Here is a 16,245-nt window from a genome sequence, read left to right as displayed (position 1 = left end):
CCGGGACATTGTGTTGGCTGAAGACGTTCGCCGGAAAAGTACGAGTGGCGGATCATCTTCTGATATGTTTTATGCAGTTAGGGGAAAGGAAAATAGCAGGAGCAGTGGGAGTCGGGGGAGGAGTTCGTCTAGAACTCGGAAGAATGTGAAGTGCTGGAGGTGTAATGAAGTTGGGCATGTTAAGAGTGATTGTCCAAACATATTACATGAAAAGTCTGCTGAGGTAAACACTGCTGAACAGGTTAACGAGGCATTATTTTGTAGTGTTGATAGCATGGTGGACTCTTGGGTCATGGATTCCGGATCTTTGTTTCACGCTACGCACAGCGGGGAGACGATGGTGAATCTAAAGGTTGGTAACTTTGGGAAGGTACGTATTGCTAATGGTGATGTTCTTAATGTTACGGGCATGGGGGACGTTAATTTGGTAACTCCATTGGGAACCTTTTGGAACTTGAAGAATGTTAAGGTTATTCCATCGTTGAAGAGAAGGCTTATCTCTGTTAGTCAACTAGATGAACTAGGCATGGAAGTAAAGTTCGGTGGTGGTAAATGGAAGGTAACTAAAGGTAGTCTGGTTATTGCTCATGGAAACAGGTGTGGTTCATTATACATGGTGGAAGTGCCTATTGAGAGAAGTTTGACCGTCCCTCAAAACAAAGTCTGGTTCGCTGAGTCGAAGGGGTAAAATAATGTTCAATTTGCAAGAGTGGAGCCTTGTGCCAAGGTGATTCAAGTTGAGTAGGGTCGGAGGTCTAAAACAGGCAGAGGTTTGGTGACAGTGGGAGCGCGAGTTGTGTTTCGGGAGAGTTACAAAACGACGTTGGGTTTTGAAGACCGTTATTCCGATTGATAAAATCTCTCCTGGGGAACTATTGCTAAAAGAGGAGAGTGGTAATGGTTCTCGGGTTATCTCTGGAACTGGTGGATCGTGCGTATCAGTTAAGATAGAGGACGGATCAGTTTTGGCTGATGAGTTGGAGCTTGGTGGAGCTTCAACTGGCCCTTCTGGTACTTGATATTGAAGGGGTTGCTGCAACTAGGGGTAAGTCTTAGCTTGTTTATGGGAACTGGAAGCTTAGATGACTTGTTAATAAAGATTACTGATATTACTGTCGACTAGGTTGCTTTGTACTTGAATGGCGGGCTAGAGTTTATCGCAAGGCCTTCAAGTGGGAGATTGTTAGGATTAGTGAAGGTCTTTGGGTCGGGTTTGTTGGTTGACGATTAGAAGACAAAAGGGGCGGCCCATTTAATTATGGAGGAAAGCCTATTTGACGTTTTCTTGGTCCCAACTCTATTAAACCTAATTGTTCTCTATATATACCATAGTCATGTATTGTAATCTTTTGTACCGTGCTTAATAAAAATACCCTAGTTGCAGCCCGTGGACAGGTCACCTTGACCGAACCACATAAAATCTCGTGTCTCTTATTTATTGCTTTCGTTTGTGCATGTGTGTTTGTGTTTCCGCTACGTACCAACTGTGTTTAATACCTAACATATACTATGTCATGTATAATTATGCCTTTGCCAAAGATATACAATTTGAGAGGGTGCTATAAATGCATTATGGATGGCTAAAACATTGTAGTATGGATGAATACTTAGGCCATGCCTCCCTCCAAGGTTGTTACTTATCAGTAGACATCATCAAGGTTGTTCATGAGGGTTGTTTGAAATTGGAACAGAAATAACTCCAAAATAATTGAATTGACTAGATTCACGTGAATCCTTATTCCAAGTCAAAACCAAGGGAGGTGACTAATATATCATGTTAGGCCTTTTTTTAAGGGGTCATGTTAAGGACATTCAAGGAAATTTGGAGACACCCAGCCTATTCGCCTATCCGTTGTGGATATGCCTCAAAAGTCTTTTTTTTTTCCTTTATCTTAGTTTTTTTTTTTTAATTTTTTTGTCCTTTTGTTGTCTTTTGTTTTATTTTGTTTGTTTTTGTTTTTTATTAGTAATTTTTTAAAAATGTTTTTTCTAATATTTTTCGTTTTCAACAATTTGTTATATTAATTAGCTCGATTTAAAATTGAAACGAAACAACATAAATAAAACGATACTTATATGAACATATTAAATCCATTACAACGAGTTCGTACAACAAAAAACAAAATGTAATAATCAATCTAAACTGCAGCACCACATGTATTGTCGTTGTAACATCTCGGATATTTCGTATTTGTATTCGTTAATGTTTACCCGGCTCAGGAATGTAATTCGGATATTTCTTATTAATAAAATCTTTGCCTTTATGAGTATTTAATTTTGTTTAATTCATTTTATATCCCTGTGTTACTCAAACTCGTCAAACAATTCTTAGAAATCCTTAAAATCGCTTAATTTGGCTAAAAATCGCATTTCTAGAAGTCCAATGATTATAATTGCCAAAAATCAAAGTTTTTGTGAAGCTCAATTTCGTTAATTGATGTGCTAAAAGTAGTTATTAATTTACGAACTAAATAAACGCTAACCTAGACACTAAATAATAAATTTTAGACTCTTAAACTTAACTAAACTACTAACCGGCTAGTGAACCGGTCGACTCTAGTACAGCTAAGTAAGTCCGGATATCGAACCCACAAGACTCTTTTAATTATATATACTAGCTAAATTAGACTCAACTACAGACACGACTACTTATTTATTATTTGTTTAAGGGGGGGGGGGGGGGTTTACTAATAAACTATTTATAAACTAATTTAAACTAATTAAGAAAACTAAAGACGACTAAACTTAGAACTTAGACTTAATTCAGATGATGACAAACAACCACCTAGGCTAGAATCCCCTAAGTTTCAGTTATCAATTAACCGGGAGAATATTTAGTTATGGAACTGGGATCGTAAAATAGACGCTTAAGAGAAAACCCGAACAGGACCCTTGACCCTTCTCCAGAGACACCTATGAGTTTCTAATAAGTTTTAACACACACCAGTATTAAAAATCAAGTTTCCTTACGGTCACCTAATTAATTACAAACTAGTTCCTTTATATGAAATCCTAACTTACAATGCGGAAACAAAGGCAGTCTAATATATTCAATTGACTCGATAGAGAAAGTTAATCAATCAAAACCTAGACGGACTCCTTACGAAGAACTTAATCTAGCAATCCTGATCAACAAAGACCTATCAATAACCTAGCACCTTACAGCTATTTAGGTTAGCAGCACACTTAGGTTTATTTAATTAAATAATATTATTCCTATGATCTTATTCGAAATCAATCATAAAATAGTCAAAAACACAAAGTAGATGACCTAATAGCAACCTATCATAATGACAAACAATAATCAAGGCAACTATGGAATAATAAAACTCAACAAACAATCCTAAGCACACATATGTATCAATTTAGTATAATTAAACCTTTTACTAGTTCATAAAACCATAACGATAAATAAATCCTAAGTCAAAATTAAACATCAACAAAGGTTCATCATAAGCCTAGGTAGTCTATAATGTTTAGTCTAGCATGATAAAATCAAACATAACAATAAAAAACGAAATCATGGTGGAAAACAAAAAAAACGAAAGATAAAAGGTGATAAAACCCGGGGTCTTCGTTCTTGATCGATAAGCAGGCCACCGAATGATTCTAAGCCTACAAAACCTCCAAAAGAGGCACTCCTAGGCCTTGGAACTCCCCAAAATCGGATGTGGCTTTCAGGTTATTCAGGTAATGATTAGTGTTAAGTTTATAGGTGTTTATATAGACTTTCAAGGCCCGTAAATTTAAAATTAGTAAAAGATTCTAGAAAACTGAGCCCATAAATTTAATACTTGTAGAAGATTCTAGAAATCTTTGCCTATAGACTTAATATTTGTAGAAGATTCTAGAAAACTGAGCCCAAAGTGCCGCGCGATGGGCCTTCTTCCATTTTGCTTATTTTTGCCCTCTTTTCGACATGATTGTAACCCGGAACCTAAAATATTCAAATGAATTAGTAATATACAAATTCAAATAAAAACCAAACGAAAACTAATAAAATATTATATTAAATATACAAGGGTTATATATATTTAGCCTTATATCAAATATCCCCACACTTATCTCTTTTTCGTCCCTGAAAAAGTGTAATTGCAATGGGATGAGAATCGGAGAAACACGATCTTAAAAACATATTAGGTTATCTTAAAGCTCAGATAAACGTAAAAACTGCGATTGCCGATATTGTTGTTCACTTAAACCCAGCCACTATCCTATCAAGCCCCCACGCACATTAAACATTTAAGTTCATGTGATATTAAAAACCTATGGGTCCCACACCTTTGGAGTTAAGATTCACCTACCCCATCTCAAGCATAGTAAAGGCAATTAAAAATAACTGAGTTGAAGCAAACTGGTTCAACATATCACCGTAAGATAAGAACCCCTTAATGGTAAGAAGAAAATACACTTAGATGGAATTATGGATGATAGGTCAAGTGAGGTCGTACGAGCATGCCCTAAATATTATTGGACTTTGTCCTATATATTTCCTAAGAAAATATATATTTACTGGAAACTTTCAAGCCCCAATAGTGTATCCTCAGAGTCACCATCCCCTTGGTAACACGTAAGCTCTCAGTTTCGTCTAGTATGTGCACTTTGGCCTCTTTTTCTATTTTTGAGAATGCTTCTTTGGCATTTTTCATTACATAACTTTTTTCACCTTTTCTTTTCTTATTTATTTATTTATTAACTTTTTCATTGTGCATTTGGGCATATTTTACCTAAAAATATATAACTAAAGACTAAAGCTCGTATAAAATTGGACATTTGCGAGGCGCCACCACTCTTTATTTATTTTCATAAAACGGAGTGGCGTGCTAATTTTAAAGTGCATTCAATTCTCACCGCCTTAGGGTAATTAGCTTCTGGCAATACTCCCTATACCTTATCGAATTTCAGCTTCACTGTCCCCCCAAGGATGAGAACCCACAAAATCTAAGATTAATTAGATTTATTAAGAATATGTAACGGGAAACCTTTCAAGACTAGTTGGGCCTACCGACACACCCAAGCTTAGTACGCTTTCTTTAATATTATCTCATATTATTAGTAGTGATTCCCGATAATTATCCTCATCTCCCATTTATGTACCAAAAGAGAAAAAATCAAGGGACATTTTTTAAAACTTTTTTTTTCAATTTTTTTTAAAATCTGATTATAATTTAACTGCGACTCAAATGTCCTATCACCACACTTAAATTTTGCATTGTCCTCAATACAAGGATAAGGACGAAAAATAAAAATAAATTTGGAATAAAAAAAACTAAAAAACCTAAAAAATTTAAAACAAAAATAAATAAAAATAAACAAGCAAGATAGATGATGCCAAAGTCTTCTTCCAAAGCTGCCCTCCAACTCCGAACGTACTCATCAAATGGTATCTCCTTTTCTCAAACACGAACGGAAGTGGCGAAAACAACAAATAATATCTAAAAATATCTTATTAATTTGATAGATGTTAAACATTAAAAACATGTCACCAGACCAACCAACCCACCCAATATATAAACATGAAAAAATAGCAGCAAATAATAAAAAGTATATAGGTCAGCTGTTCCATCCCCACACTTGAATTTTGCATTAAACTTCATGTGGGTCATTTTCTAGCTCAAACCTGCAAATCTTTAAAAACAAAAACAAAGAAGAACTACAAAAATCTACGTTAGTGACTCGACAAGACTTAAAAAAAATAAAGATGGGACAAATATACAAACTCTACACTTGAGTTTCACTCAAGAAACTCTCCTATGTGAACTACTCGACTGTCCAAGTGGAGCTTCCTCCACCATGGTCAAGCTCCATGGTCCTCCAAGAAACTGCATCACGATACGACCATTCATCTTCAATCTTTCCAAACTCCACAAAATTTTGCAGACCACCACCTCTCTCTCTATCATACTCCATCAACTCTCGAGAACTCGCGACCTCTCTCTCCTCCTTCAAACAAACACTGATGGAACGGGGGTGATCGAGACGTGGATTCATGCCCAGAATAAAAGACTCAATCGCATAAACAAGATGACATCGATTAATGAGACCGTCTTGACCACTCGGGTGTCTCATGGATTTAGCAACATAAGTGACACTATCGTCGCCAGCTCTAAGAGTGATCTTACCATAAAAACGTCTATATGTTAGCAGTACGCAAGAATGGACGACCTAAATTAATAGGAACTCCCTCATCAGCCTCCATATCTAAAACCACAAAATCTACGGGGAAAACTAAACTATCAACCTTCACGAGCAAGTTTTCTATGATCCCCCTAGGGTACTTTATTGAACAGTCAGCTAATGATAACGACATACGGGTTAGGGTGAGTTTTCCTATGCCTAGCTTCTCAAACAACGAATATTGCATTAAGTTTATGCTAGCTTCTAGGTCCTCTAACGCTTGGCACGAGGTATCCCTACCGAACAAACATGGAACAGTGAAAACACCGGGATCGGGTAATTTTTCGGTTACCTTGTTGAGAACTACTGCCGAACACTCTCCGTTCAGTGGAACGGTTGAAAGATCCTCCAGACTTTCCTTTCGTTTAAGAAGATCTTTCAAAAACTTGGCATATTTCGGCATATGTTGGAGGGCCTCGATAAACGGAAGATTAATCCTAAGCTGCCTAAACATATCCAAGAAGTTCCCGTATTCTCTATGAAATTTTTGATTCTTAAGACGGGCTGGATACGGGACACGAGCATGATCAATAAGCGGTGAAGGCCTAACATCTCTCGGTTTCTTTTCCTCACTTCCTCTAACTATAGGCTCACTGGTTGGTGCGGTACTTGCTGGGCCTAGCCTAGGTTGCACCCTCCCAGGAGTCTCCATCACTATCTCCTCATCAACTAACTCATCTCTCTCCTCTACCTCAATCTCTCTCTCCGGACCTAAAACCCTACTACGAGTAGAAATGGTATTTAACTGAGCTGCCAGACTTTGCTTAGTTGAACCCGAAAACTGACCTGGGGGTGACCCATAGTTAGTGGTAAGTATTTCCACCTATCACGCGGGTGACCCAGGTTCGTTCCCCGATAACGGCGCCAAAAACTTGATGTGCTAAAAGTAGTTATTAATTTATTAACTAAATAAATGCTAACCTAGACACTAAGTAATAAATTATAGACTCTTAAACTTAACTAAACTACTAACCGGCTAGTGAACCGGTCGACTCTAGTACAGCTAAGTAAGTCCGGATATCGAACCCACGAGACTCTTTTAATTACATAAACTAGCTAAATTAGACTCAACTACAGACATGACTACTTATTTATTATTTGTTTAGGGGGGGGGGGGGTTACTAATAAACTATTTATAAACTAATTTAAACTAATTAAGAAAACTAAAGACGACTAAACTTAGAACTCACACTTAATTCAGATGATGACAAACAACCACCTAGGCTAGAATCCCCTAAGTTTCAGTTATCAATTAACCGGGAGAATATTTAGTTATGGAACTGGGATCGTAAAATAGACGCTTAAGAGAAAACCCGAACAGGACCCCTGACCTTTCTCACGAGACACCTATGAGTTTTTAATAAGTTTTAACGCACACCAGTATTAAAAATCAAGTTTCCTTACGGTCACCTAATTAATTACAAACTTGTAACACCCGTTAATTTTCGGTTTAAAGATTTAAAGTTTGTAAAGTATGTATATCTCTTGAGAGTTAACCGGCATTCCTCGGGAACCTTCTCGTCATCCCGGTACGTTAAATCATTTAAACTTTCCCTCAAGCTGCTATATCTTTCCAACTCTAAGGGCTAAAGTGTAACATTTTTTATATAACACAAAACCATAGCTCCCCCCTCTCCTTTCTGCGATCGGCACTCCAGCAGCCTCCCCTACCTGCGATTTTCATTTTTCCAGCCATCATTAGGGTCTAAAACTTCAATTCAAGGTTAGTTTTATGTTTCCCCAAGTCTTTTACACCTTAATTGATCATTATATTGCGCGTAGTGATCGATAAATGGCTTGTTTTAGGTTAACCGGTTGCCTGTCCAATTGAGCGGTTTTGGGACTGTTTTGATTGAGGTTTTTGCACCAAAATCTTCCTAGGTATGTCTAGTACAACATACTTTAAAACCATGTTCATTGGTGTTCGTTTGATTGGTCAACTAGTTGTAGTTTGAAAGATTGTTTTCGGTTGACTAGAATGGTAGATTGTTGCGTTTAACGCGAGATATGAAGTAAGTGATAACCAATTCAGTTCGGATAGCTTCGGTTTAGTGTACGGGCTGTTGGAAAATGGTTTTTATAAGTATTGGGGCTGAATTGGTTGTCGGTTACTCAAACGGGTCGGTACAACGCACATTTGCGTTTATTGAATAGTTGGTGTGTTGTACTTGCGAGTTACTGACCCATTTGACTCGTGTAGCGTCGTGTGGACTTTTTGGCTGTGAATTTATCATATTGGGTCCACATGGGGCTGAGTTGGATGTTAATTGCCTAAACGAGTCTTAAACGCGCGTGTTGGTATCACCTAGTGCTTCCGGGGGTAATTTGGGAATTCTTTATTCCCGGGAGTATCTAAGGGTCGTGTTGGTGAATGTAAGGCCCCGGGGGCTGTTATGATTGAGTTTGATGAGGTTGAGGCTTTAGGTAACTCGAACCATGTTAGGACGTCTCATAGGATAAACGAGTCCTTTCGATGTCATTTGTAATGATTGTATGTCTACCGGCAAGCGTTTGAGTTTTGGGGATACTTAGGGTTCTCTAGTTCGTGATGAATTCGTGCCTTGTGTCAGGTGAGTTCGTGATGCCCCTTTTTACCCTTTTTAAGTTTTTGGGCTAGCATGCACACCTAAACGATTTTGCTTGATGAACTGTTTAAACTATTTTGTATAAGCTTACTTGTATAGGGTAGGCCTTGGGATGATATTATGGTATGTTTGTATGTATTATTGTATGGCCAATAATTGGTGATGTTTATTAGTCGTTATCGACTAAGTATGTTTACGTATGCCTACTTTGTGTTTTCATACGTTGGATGAGATGTTACGTGTTTGGGTTGTACGTGTGCTCGACCCTGATGTTATTACTTGGATTATATATATGTAGGTATATAATTATAAGGATGTTTATATATAATTATAAGGATGTTTATATATACCTATAAGAATGTTTATTTATTGTTGAGGATGGCCTAACTGTTATATCCCGATTATTTTGAAACTCTTGGAATGACTATTATGCTTATTATTATAGATGTTAATTAATAAAACTTGAAGTCACTCAGCTCAAGCTGACTTTGTGTGAATGTTAGTGTGAGTTTCAGGTTAGGAGGAGGATGCATTATCGCTTGGACATGCACGAAGCTACTTGGACGGTGAAGGGCATATGTAGACGGAAGTTTTAAATATTGAACATTTCTTTTTAAAGTTTTATCAAATACATTTAAATTGGTTTTGGGCATAATTCCCGGGTTTTGGGAACTTATTTTATTAATTATGGTTTTCCGCTGAATTATACTCTGAATTGGTTTTTTTAATGGAATGAATTGTTTTAAGTTTAAATACTTTTGGTAAGTATTTTCTTTGAATACCAACTATAGGATTCCCGGGATTCGGGGTCTTACAAGTTGGTATCAGAGCCATGGTTCGAGGGATCCGAGCATCCCCGAATGCTTGAACTCGAACTGTAAGGGAAGAGACTAGTATGCCCACCGCGAGTAGCTGCACGCCAAGAGGTAACTTTAATTGTTAGTCATTCCTTTAAATTTTAAAGTTCCAGTATGTGATTAATTGTTTAAGTGTTAGATAGAATGCTAATGTGGTTAGAGGCAGGGGGTGATTAGGACGGGCGGGTAAAGTAAACGACTAATTACACCTGATCAACGTTATTAGCAGTTTATCCTTACCTTACATGTTCTAAATGCCACTTGAACTTGACCGTGTTAAAATTCTGTCTTTGTAGGTATAAGTCATGATTAACACTCGTGCAGCTAAGAGAGGCCGTCCTAGTGTTTGTGGTCATGGTCGTAAGCCACGTGCCGAAGCCGAGAGTGAGATCCCTACTCCCCGGCAGGAAGAAACCCCGATTCATGAGGAGGGGGATAACCCAGCCTTAGATCCTGCTTTGTGCGCCGCATTCGCGGATGAGGTTTACCAGGTGCTCCATAGCGCCATTCCCGAGATCGTTGCTGAGGCTGTTAGGGTGTAACATCCGCTTTTCTGAGAATTATAAATAACAGAAATTTCTATAATTAACTGTGTGTCGTTAACTTAATTGGGTGTATTAATATTTGGATAATAAATGGAATTAGAAGTGTGAGTGGGTTGTGGGGCCAATAGTCCCCTATATAAACCCAACCCCTCCTTCCTTTCACCACTTTCTTCCCTTTCACCACACACACACACTCAAGAACACACACATTTTCTCTCAAGACCCGAATCCGAATCCAGGCTAAAGCAAGGAGGATCTTGGTGTTCGAGTATCTTAAACATCAAGAAAATGTCCAGATCTTCGGGGTTGCCCAGATCTGAATCGAACCCAGAGGTAAGCTTCGGCCAAAGGGTTAAGTTTTATGGTTAGAATCGACATGCAAACCGATGTAATGATAGATCGGGTTGTGAAATGTAAGAAAAACATGAATTGGTGAGTTTTAGCCTCACGGGTGTATTATAGAACAAAAAGGTGACGTCCGGACTATGAGAAACACGGGTATGCAAAGTTGGTACAACCCAAAACACAAAAAAAGAGTAGAATCGGGTCCTAAGGAGGAAACAAGGAGAAAAATGGCTTTAAAATGGTAAAAACGAAGAAAGGCAGGAATTTCACATCGCACAGCCATGCGAAGCGAAATCAATAATTTTGCATCGCACAGCCATGCGAAGCGAAATCAAAATTTCGTATCCCACAGCCATGCAAAGCGAAATCAATATTTTCGTATCGCACAGTCATGCGAAGCGAAAAAGTCATGCGAAGCGAAAAAAGTCATGCGAAGCGAAATTCCATGCTGAGCGACAAAGTCATGCGAAGCGAAATTCCATGCGAAGCGAAATTCTTCCATGCGAAATTTCATGAAATTCATTTTCTGATCCATTTTTGTTAAAGGACTGTTAGTGAACCCAGCCAGGGGCTCTGCCCCTTGGACCCTGCTAGGGGCTGTCACCCCTAGACCCCTCTTCCATGGGCGCTGCCCCCGGACCCCCGTTAGTTGAGGGTTTCACTAACTTAGATGTAGGAAGTAGTAGTAATGGATAATTGACATGCGTAATGTGTTGTACAGTTAGCCGTGCACAACTAAGGAAGGACATTACCGTTAACGGCAAGAGAAACCGACTCCAGGTGAGTTCTAGCCCCCCCTCCTATCTGTTATGTTTTCGGGGCTGTGTGCATACTCCCATGTGATAGTTAATACATTTACTTGAATGGTAAGTGTATGATAAGTGTATGACTATGTATGGAATGCTATTATTATATAATGATTATATGTATGATCATGTGTATATATTATATACATATGACAGGTATTGTGGTAAGGTTATTCGAGACAGTAGGGACCAGACCCTTGTAATATCTGTGATGTTAGGGACCAGACCCTTCCAATATCTGTGATGTCTAAGATAGAATAGCTTATGGTATACCATAGGGTTTATGAAGGAAAAGAACGTATGCATGTATGTAAAGTATGTATGAAAGAAGTGATAGTAAATAAGGTATGAATACGTATCTCCGGACACGTATGAGTATGGTATGAATGTAATGTAGGTTAATTGATTAACTAGAACTCACTCAGCGTAGCTGACTTTTAGTATGCACGCTGGCAAATAGGTTGAGGCAGCTGGCTTGAGGAGGGACACATGGCACGAGCTAAAGAGACTGGTATCCATGAAGAAGTGTCATGACTATTTTATGTTAATATTTATGAAAAGACAACTTGTATGTTAAGACATGATTTGATGTTTTTTAATGTAATGCATGAAGTTTTAATTATTCCGCGAAAGTTTTTATTAACTCTGATTTTAAAACTGTGTTTATGAGCAAATCCAACACCAAAGTAGGGTTACCGGGAATGGGGCCTTACATAGGGCCATGGAGGAGTCTTTGGTTGGTTCTGGTAAGGAAAAGAAGGGTAAGGAGACATAGGTCAAGGAGGAGGAAGAGGTGTATGTACCGAGTGGGGATGAAGACGATGTACGGGCTATTAGTGTATCTACCCGGGGTTGTTCGTATGGTGACTTTAAGAAATGTGATCCTCCTTCTTTCGATGGTACTAAAGATGCGTTGGCAGCACATCAGTTGGTGAGGGAGATGGAGGCCGTTCTGAGAGTTAGTAAATGTAAGGGGGATGATATGGTGACTTATGCTACTGCCTCTTTTTGTTCTGAGGCACTGTGTTGGTGGGATAACTTGGCGCAGGCTATGGGTGATCGCTCGATTAGGAGGATGATGTGGGATGAGTTGAAGAAATTGGTTCTGGATCAGTTTTGTCCTCCACACGAATTAGATAAGATTGAACAGGATTTCTTGACCTTGGAGGCGGGCAGTATGACGCATCGGGAGTATACCACAAAGTTTAACAAGATGGCTCGTTTATGTCCCGATTTGGTTACTCCCGAAGCCAAGAGGATTAAAAAGTATGTGAAGGGGCTTCCGGCAGATATTCGTAGGGGTGTGGAGACCACCGACATGAGCTCCTTTCACTCGGTGGTTACCCTAGCAGGCACGTTGTATGATCAGAGGGAGAAATTACCCCCGACCGAGACTAAGAAGACATGGAAGTCAAACTCGTACGGTAAACGACCCGGGGGAAGCAATTTTAATTCGACTGAGAAGGGGGTAAAGACTGAGACTTCAAATTTTAAGAGGGATGCGGTGTTTGGTAATTGAAAGAAGTGCGGGAAACCGCACAAGGGGGAATATAAGATTGGGTCTGGCTCCTGATTTCGATGTGATAAGGTTGGACACCCCATTTCGAGTGTCCGACGTTGACTTGTTTCCGCTGTAAGGGTGCCGACCACTTGGCATCAAACTGTCATACCAGCAAGGCGGGGGGGGGGGGGGGTCCGGTCAGGGGACTTCCTTGAGAGGGAAAGTGGAAGAGAAGTCGAAGGCCAGGGGGAGGGCCTTCAACATCTCCAAGAGAGAGGCGAAGGATGATACGGACGTTGTTTCAGGTACTTTTTCCTTATTCCTCTTTTATTCCACCGTTATAATTTCTCAATCCTTTGGAATCGTATGTGATGATCATGTAGTTAAGCAGTAGTGTAATATTATCCCAGGTACCTTTTTACTTGATGAATTACAGTCGTCGGTCTTATTTGCTTCGGGTGCCAGTAGAAGTTTTGTGTCTACCGCTTTCTGTTCCTCGTTGAAAAAATCACTCGAGCGCGTAGTCGATGTGTTTGAGGTTGAGGTCACCGTAGGAAAGTCCGTTTCCGTGTCTAGGACTATTCAGGGTTGTTCCATTGAGTTGTCTGGGTATAGATTTCAGGTGCGGTTGTACTTGATGCCGCTTGGCTGTTTCGATGTGGTGCTTGGGATGGATTGTCTCACAAGTGTTGATGCTCAGATCGTTTGCGGTCAGAAACTTGTACGTCTAAGGGCCGGCCCCGAATGGGACCCAAATTATGGTCTTCGGTGATCGGAATGGTGCGACGCCACATATCATATCCATGCTTAAGGCGGGAAAACTGATGCAGCAGGGTTGCGGGGCGTATCTGGCGTATGCTATAAACGTGAAAATAGATTTGGCTACCGTCGGTGATGTTCCTATTGTTCGAGATTTCCCGGATGTATTTCCAGATGATTTGTCAGATGTGCCACCAGATCGCGAGGCCGAGTTCCAGATAGACCTTGTGCCGGGCGCGAAACCCATTGCTCGAGCTCCTTACCGTCTAGCACCGAATGAAATGAAAGAACTGATGGTTCAATTGGAAGACTTGCTCGACAAGGGCTTCATTCGACCGAGCATATCTCACCTTGGGGTGCCCTGGTCCTGTTTGTTAAGAAGAAGGACGGTAGCATGCGGATGTGCATTGACTACCGTGAATTGAATAAACTCACTATGAAGAATCGGTACCCTCTCCCAAGGATCGATGACTTATTTGATCAGCTCCAAGGAGCTAGTTGGTTCTCGAAGATCGACCTTAGGTCCGGGTATCATCAGTTGAAAATTCGTGAGGAAGATATCCTTAAGACTGCCTTCCGCACTTGTTATGGGCATTATGAATTCCTCATGATGTCTTTCGGTTTGACCAACGCACTGGCTGCGTTCATGGATCTTATGAATCGGGTGTGTAGGCCGATGCTCGATCGTTCGGTTATTGTGTTCATCGACGACATTCTTGTGTATTCCAAAAGTGAATCCGATCACGCCGGTCATCTCACGGAAGTTTTGGAAGCTCTGCGAAAGAACAAGTTGTATGCGAAATTTTCTAAGTGTTCTTTTTGGTTACACGAGGTTCAGCTCTTGAGTCATGTTATTAACCCAAGTGGTATTTTGGTTGACCCTGCAAAGGTGGAAGCCGTAAACGAATGGGAATTTCCTAAGTCTCCGTCCGAAATATGTAGTTTTCTGGGCTTGGCGGGGTATTACCGCCGCTTCATTCCCGACTTTTCGAAAATTGCTTCATCGTTGACCAAGTTGACCAAGAAGAGTGTTAAGTTTGTTTGGGGTACCGAGCAGGAGGAGGCTTTTCTCAAATTAAAGAACAGGTTGACGCATTCTCCGATTTTAGCGTTACCCGACGGCACTGACGATCTAGTTGTTTATTCAGATGCCTCTTACCAGGGGCTTGGGTGTGTTCTGATGCAGCGAGGCCGAGTTACCGATTATGCCTCACGGCAGTTAACTATTTTCTATGAATACCAACTGTAGGATTCCCGGGATTCGGGGTCTTACAAAACTAGTTACTTTATACGAAATCCTACCTTACAGCGCGGAAACAAAGGAAGTCTAATATATTCAATTGACTCGATAGACAAAGTTAATCAATCAAAACCTAGACGAACTCCTTACGAAGAACTAAATCTAGCAATCCTGATCAACAAAGACCTATCAATAACCTAGCACCTTACAGCTTGCCTTCTGTTTCGATGTAATCCAATGAACATGATTGTTTTAATTTAAAAAAAAAAAATTGCATCCAAGATAAACAATAGCAACCTATCATAATGACAAACAATAATCAAGGCAACTATGGAATAATAAAACTCAACAAACAATCCTAAGCACACATATGTATCAATTTAGTATAATTAAACCTTTTACTAGTTCATAAAACCATAACGATAAATAAATCCTAAGTCAAAATTAAACATCAACAAAGGTTCATCATAAGCCTAGGTAGTCTATAATGTTTAGTCTAGCATGATAAAATCAAACATAACAATAAAAAACGAAATCATGGTGGAAAACAAAAAAAACGAAAGATAAAAGGTGATAAAACCCGGGGTCTTCGTTCTTGATCGATAAGCAGGCCACCGAATGATTCTAAGCCTACAAAACCTCCAAAAGAGGCACTCCTAGGCCTTGGAACTCCCCAAAATCGGATGTGGCTTTCAGGTTATTCAGGTAATGATTAGTGTTAAGTTTATAGGTGTTTATATAGACTTTCAAGGCCCGTAAATTTAAAATTAGTAAAAGATTCTAGAAATCTGAGCCCATAAATTTAATACTTGTAGAAGATTCTAGAAATCTTTGCCTATAGACTTAATATTTGTAGAAGATTCTAGAAAACTGAGCCCAAAGTGCCGCGCGATGGGCCTTCTTCCATTTTGCTTATTTTTGCCCTCTTTTCGACATGATTGTAACCCGGAACCTAAAATATTCAAATGAATTAGTAATATACAAATTCAAATAAAAACCAAACGAAAACTAATAAAATATTATATTAAATATACAAGGGTTATATATATTTAGCCTTATATCAAATATCCCCACACTTATCTCTTTTTCGTCCCTGAAAAAGTGTAATTGCAATGGGATGAGAATCGGAGAAACACGATCTTAAAAACATATTAGGTTATCTTAAAGCTCAGATAAACGTAAAAACTGCGATTGCCGATATTGTTGTTCACTTAAACCCAGCCACTATCCTATCAAGCCCCCACGCACATTAAACATTTAAGTTCATGTGATATCAAAAACCTATGGGTCTCACACCTTTGGAGTTAAGATCCACCTACCCCATCTCAAGCATAGTAAAGGCAATTAAAAATAATCGAGTTGAAGCAAACTGGTTCAACATATCACTTTAAGATAAGAACCCCTTAATGGTAAGAAGAAAATACACTTAG

At 39.3% G+C, this 16,245-nt stretch overlaps 1 protein-coding gene across 1 annotated transcript; it reads right to left on the bottom strand.

The window, feature by feature from the left end:
• Nucleotides 1-6,133: 6,133 nt before the first annotated feature.
• On the bottom strand, nt 6,134-6,829 carry LOC143593485 (uncharacterized). Its single transcript, XM_077073101.1, has 2 exons — nt 6,313-6,829; nt 6,134-6,201 (listed from the first exon to the last, which is right to left on the bottom strand). The coding sequence occupies exons 1-2, from the start codon at nt 6,827-6,829 to the stop codon at nt 6,134-6,136; spliced, it is 585 nt and encodes a 194-aa protein (XP_076929216.1).
• Between the last annotated feature and the right edge of the window lie 9,416 nt (nt 6,830-16,245).

Source organism: Bidens hawaiensis, unplaced genomic scaffold (assembly GCF_021521415.1).
Source record: "Bidens hawaiensis isolate Kalapana, Puna unplaced genomic scaffold, B.hawaiensis_p1.1 tig00042260_1, whole genome shotgun sequence".
In the NCBI taxonomy this organism is placed as follows: domain Eukaryota; kingdom Viridiplantae; phylum Streptophyta; class Magnoliopsida; order Asterales; family Asteraceae; genus Bidens; species Bidens hawaiensis.
The sequence above is the reverse complement of the archived record's forward strand: the minus strand, read 5'-3'. Positions and strand labels throughout refer to the sequence as shown.

Excerpts from the sequence above, each read along its gene's own strand:
- LOC143593485 (XM_077073101.1), bottom strand. The coding sequence starts at position 6,829 with ATGGAGACTCCTGGGAGGGTGCAACCTAGGCTAGGCCCAGCAAGTACC. Across the intron at positions 6,202-6,312 it reads AGGAAAACTCACCCTAACCC|ATATGGAGGCTGATGAGGGA; the intron begins GTATGTCGTTAT and ends TTGTGGTTTTAG.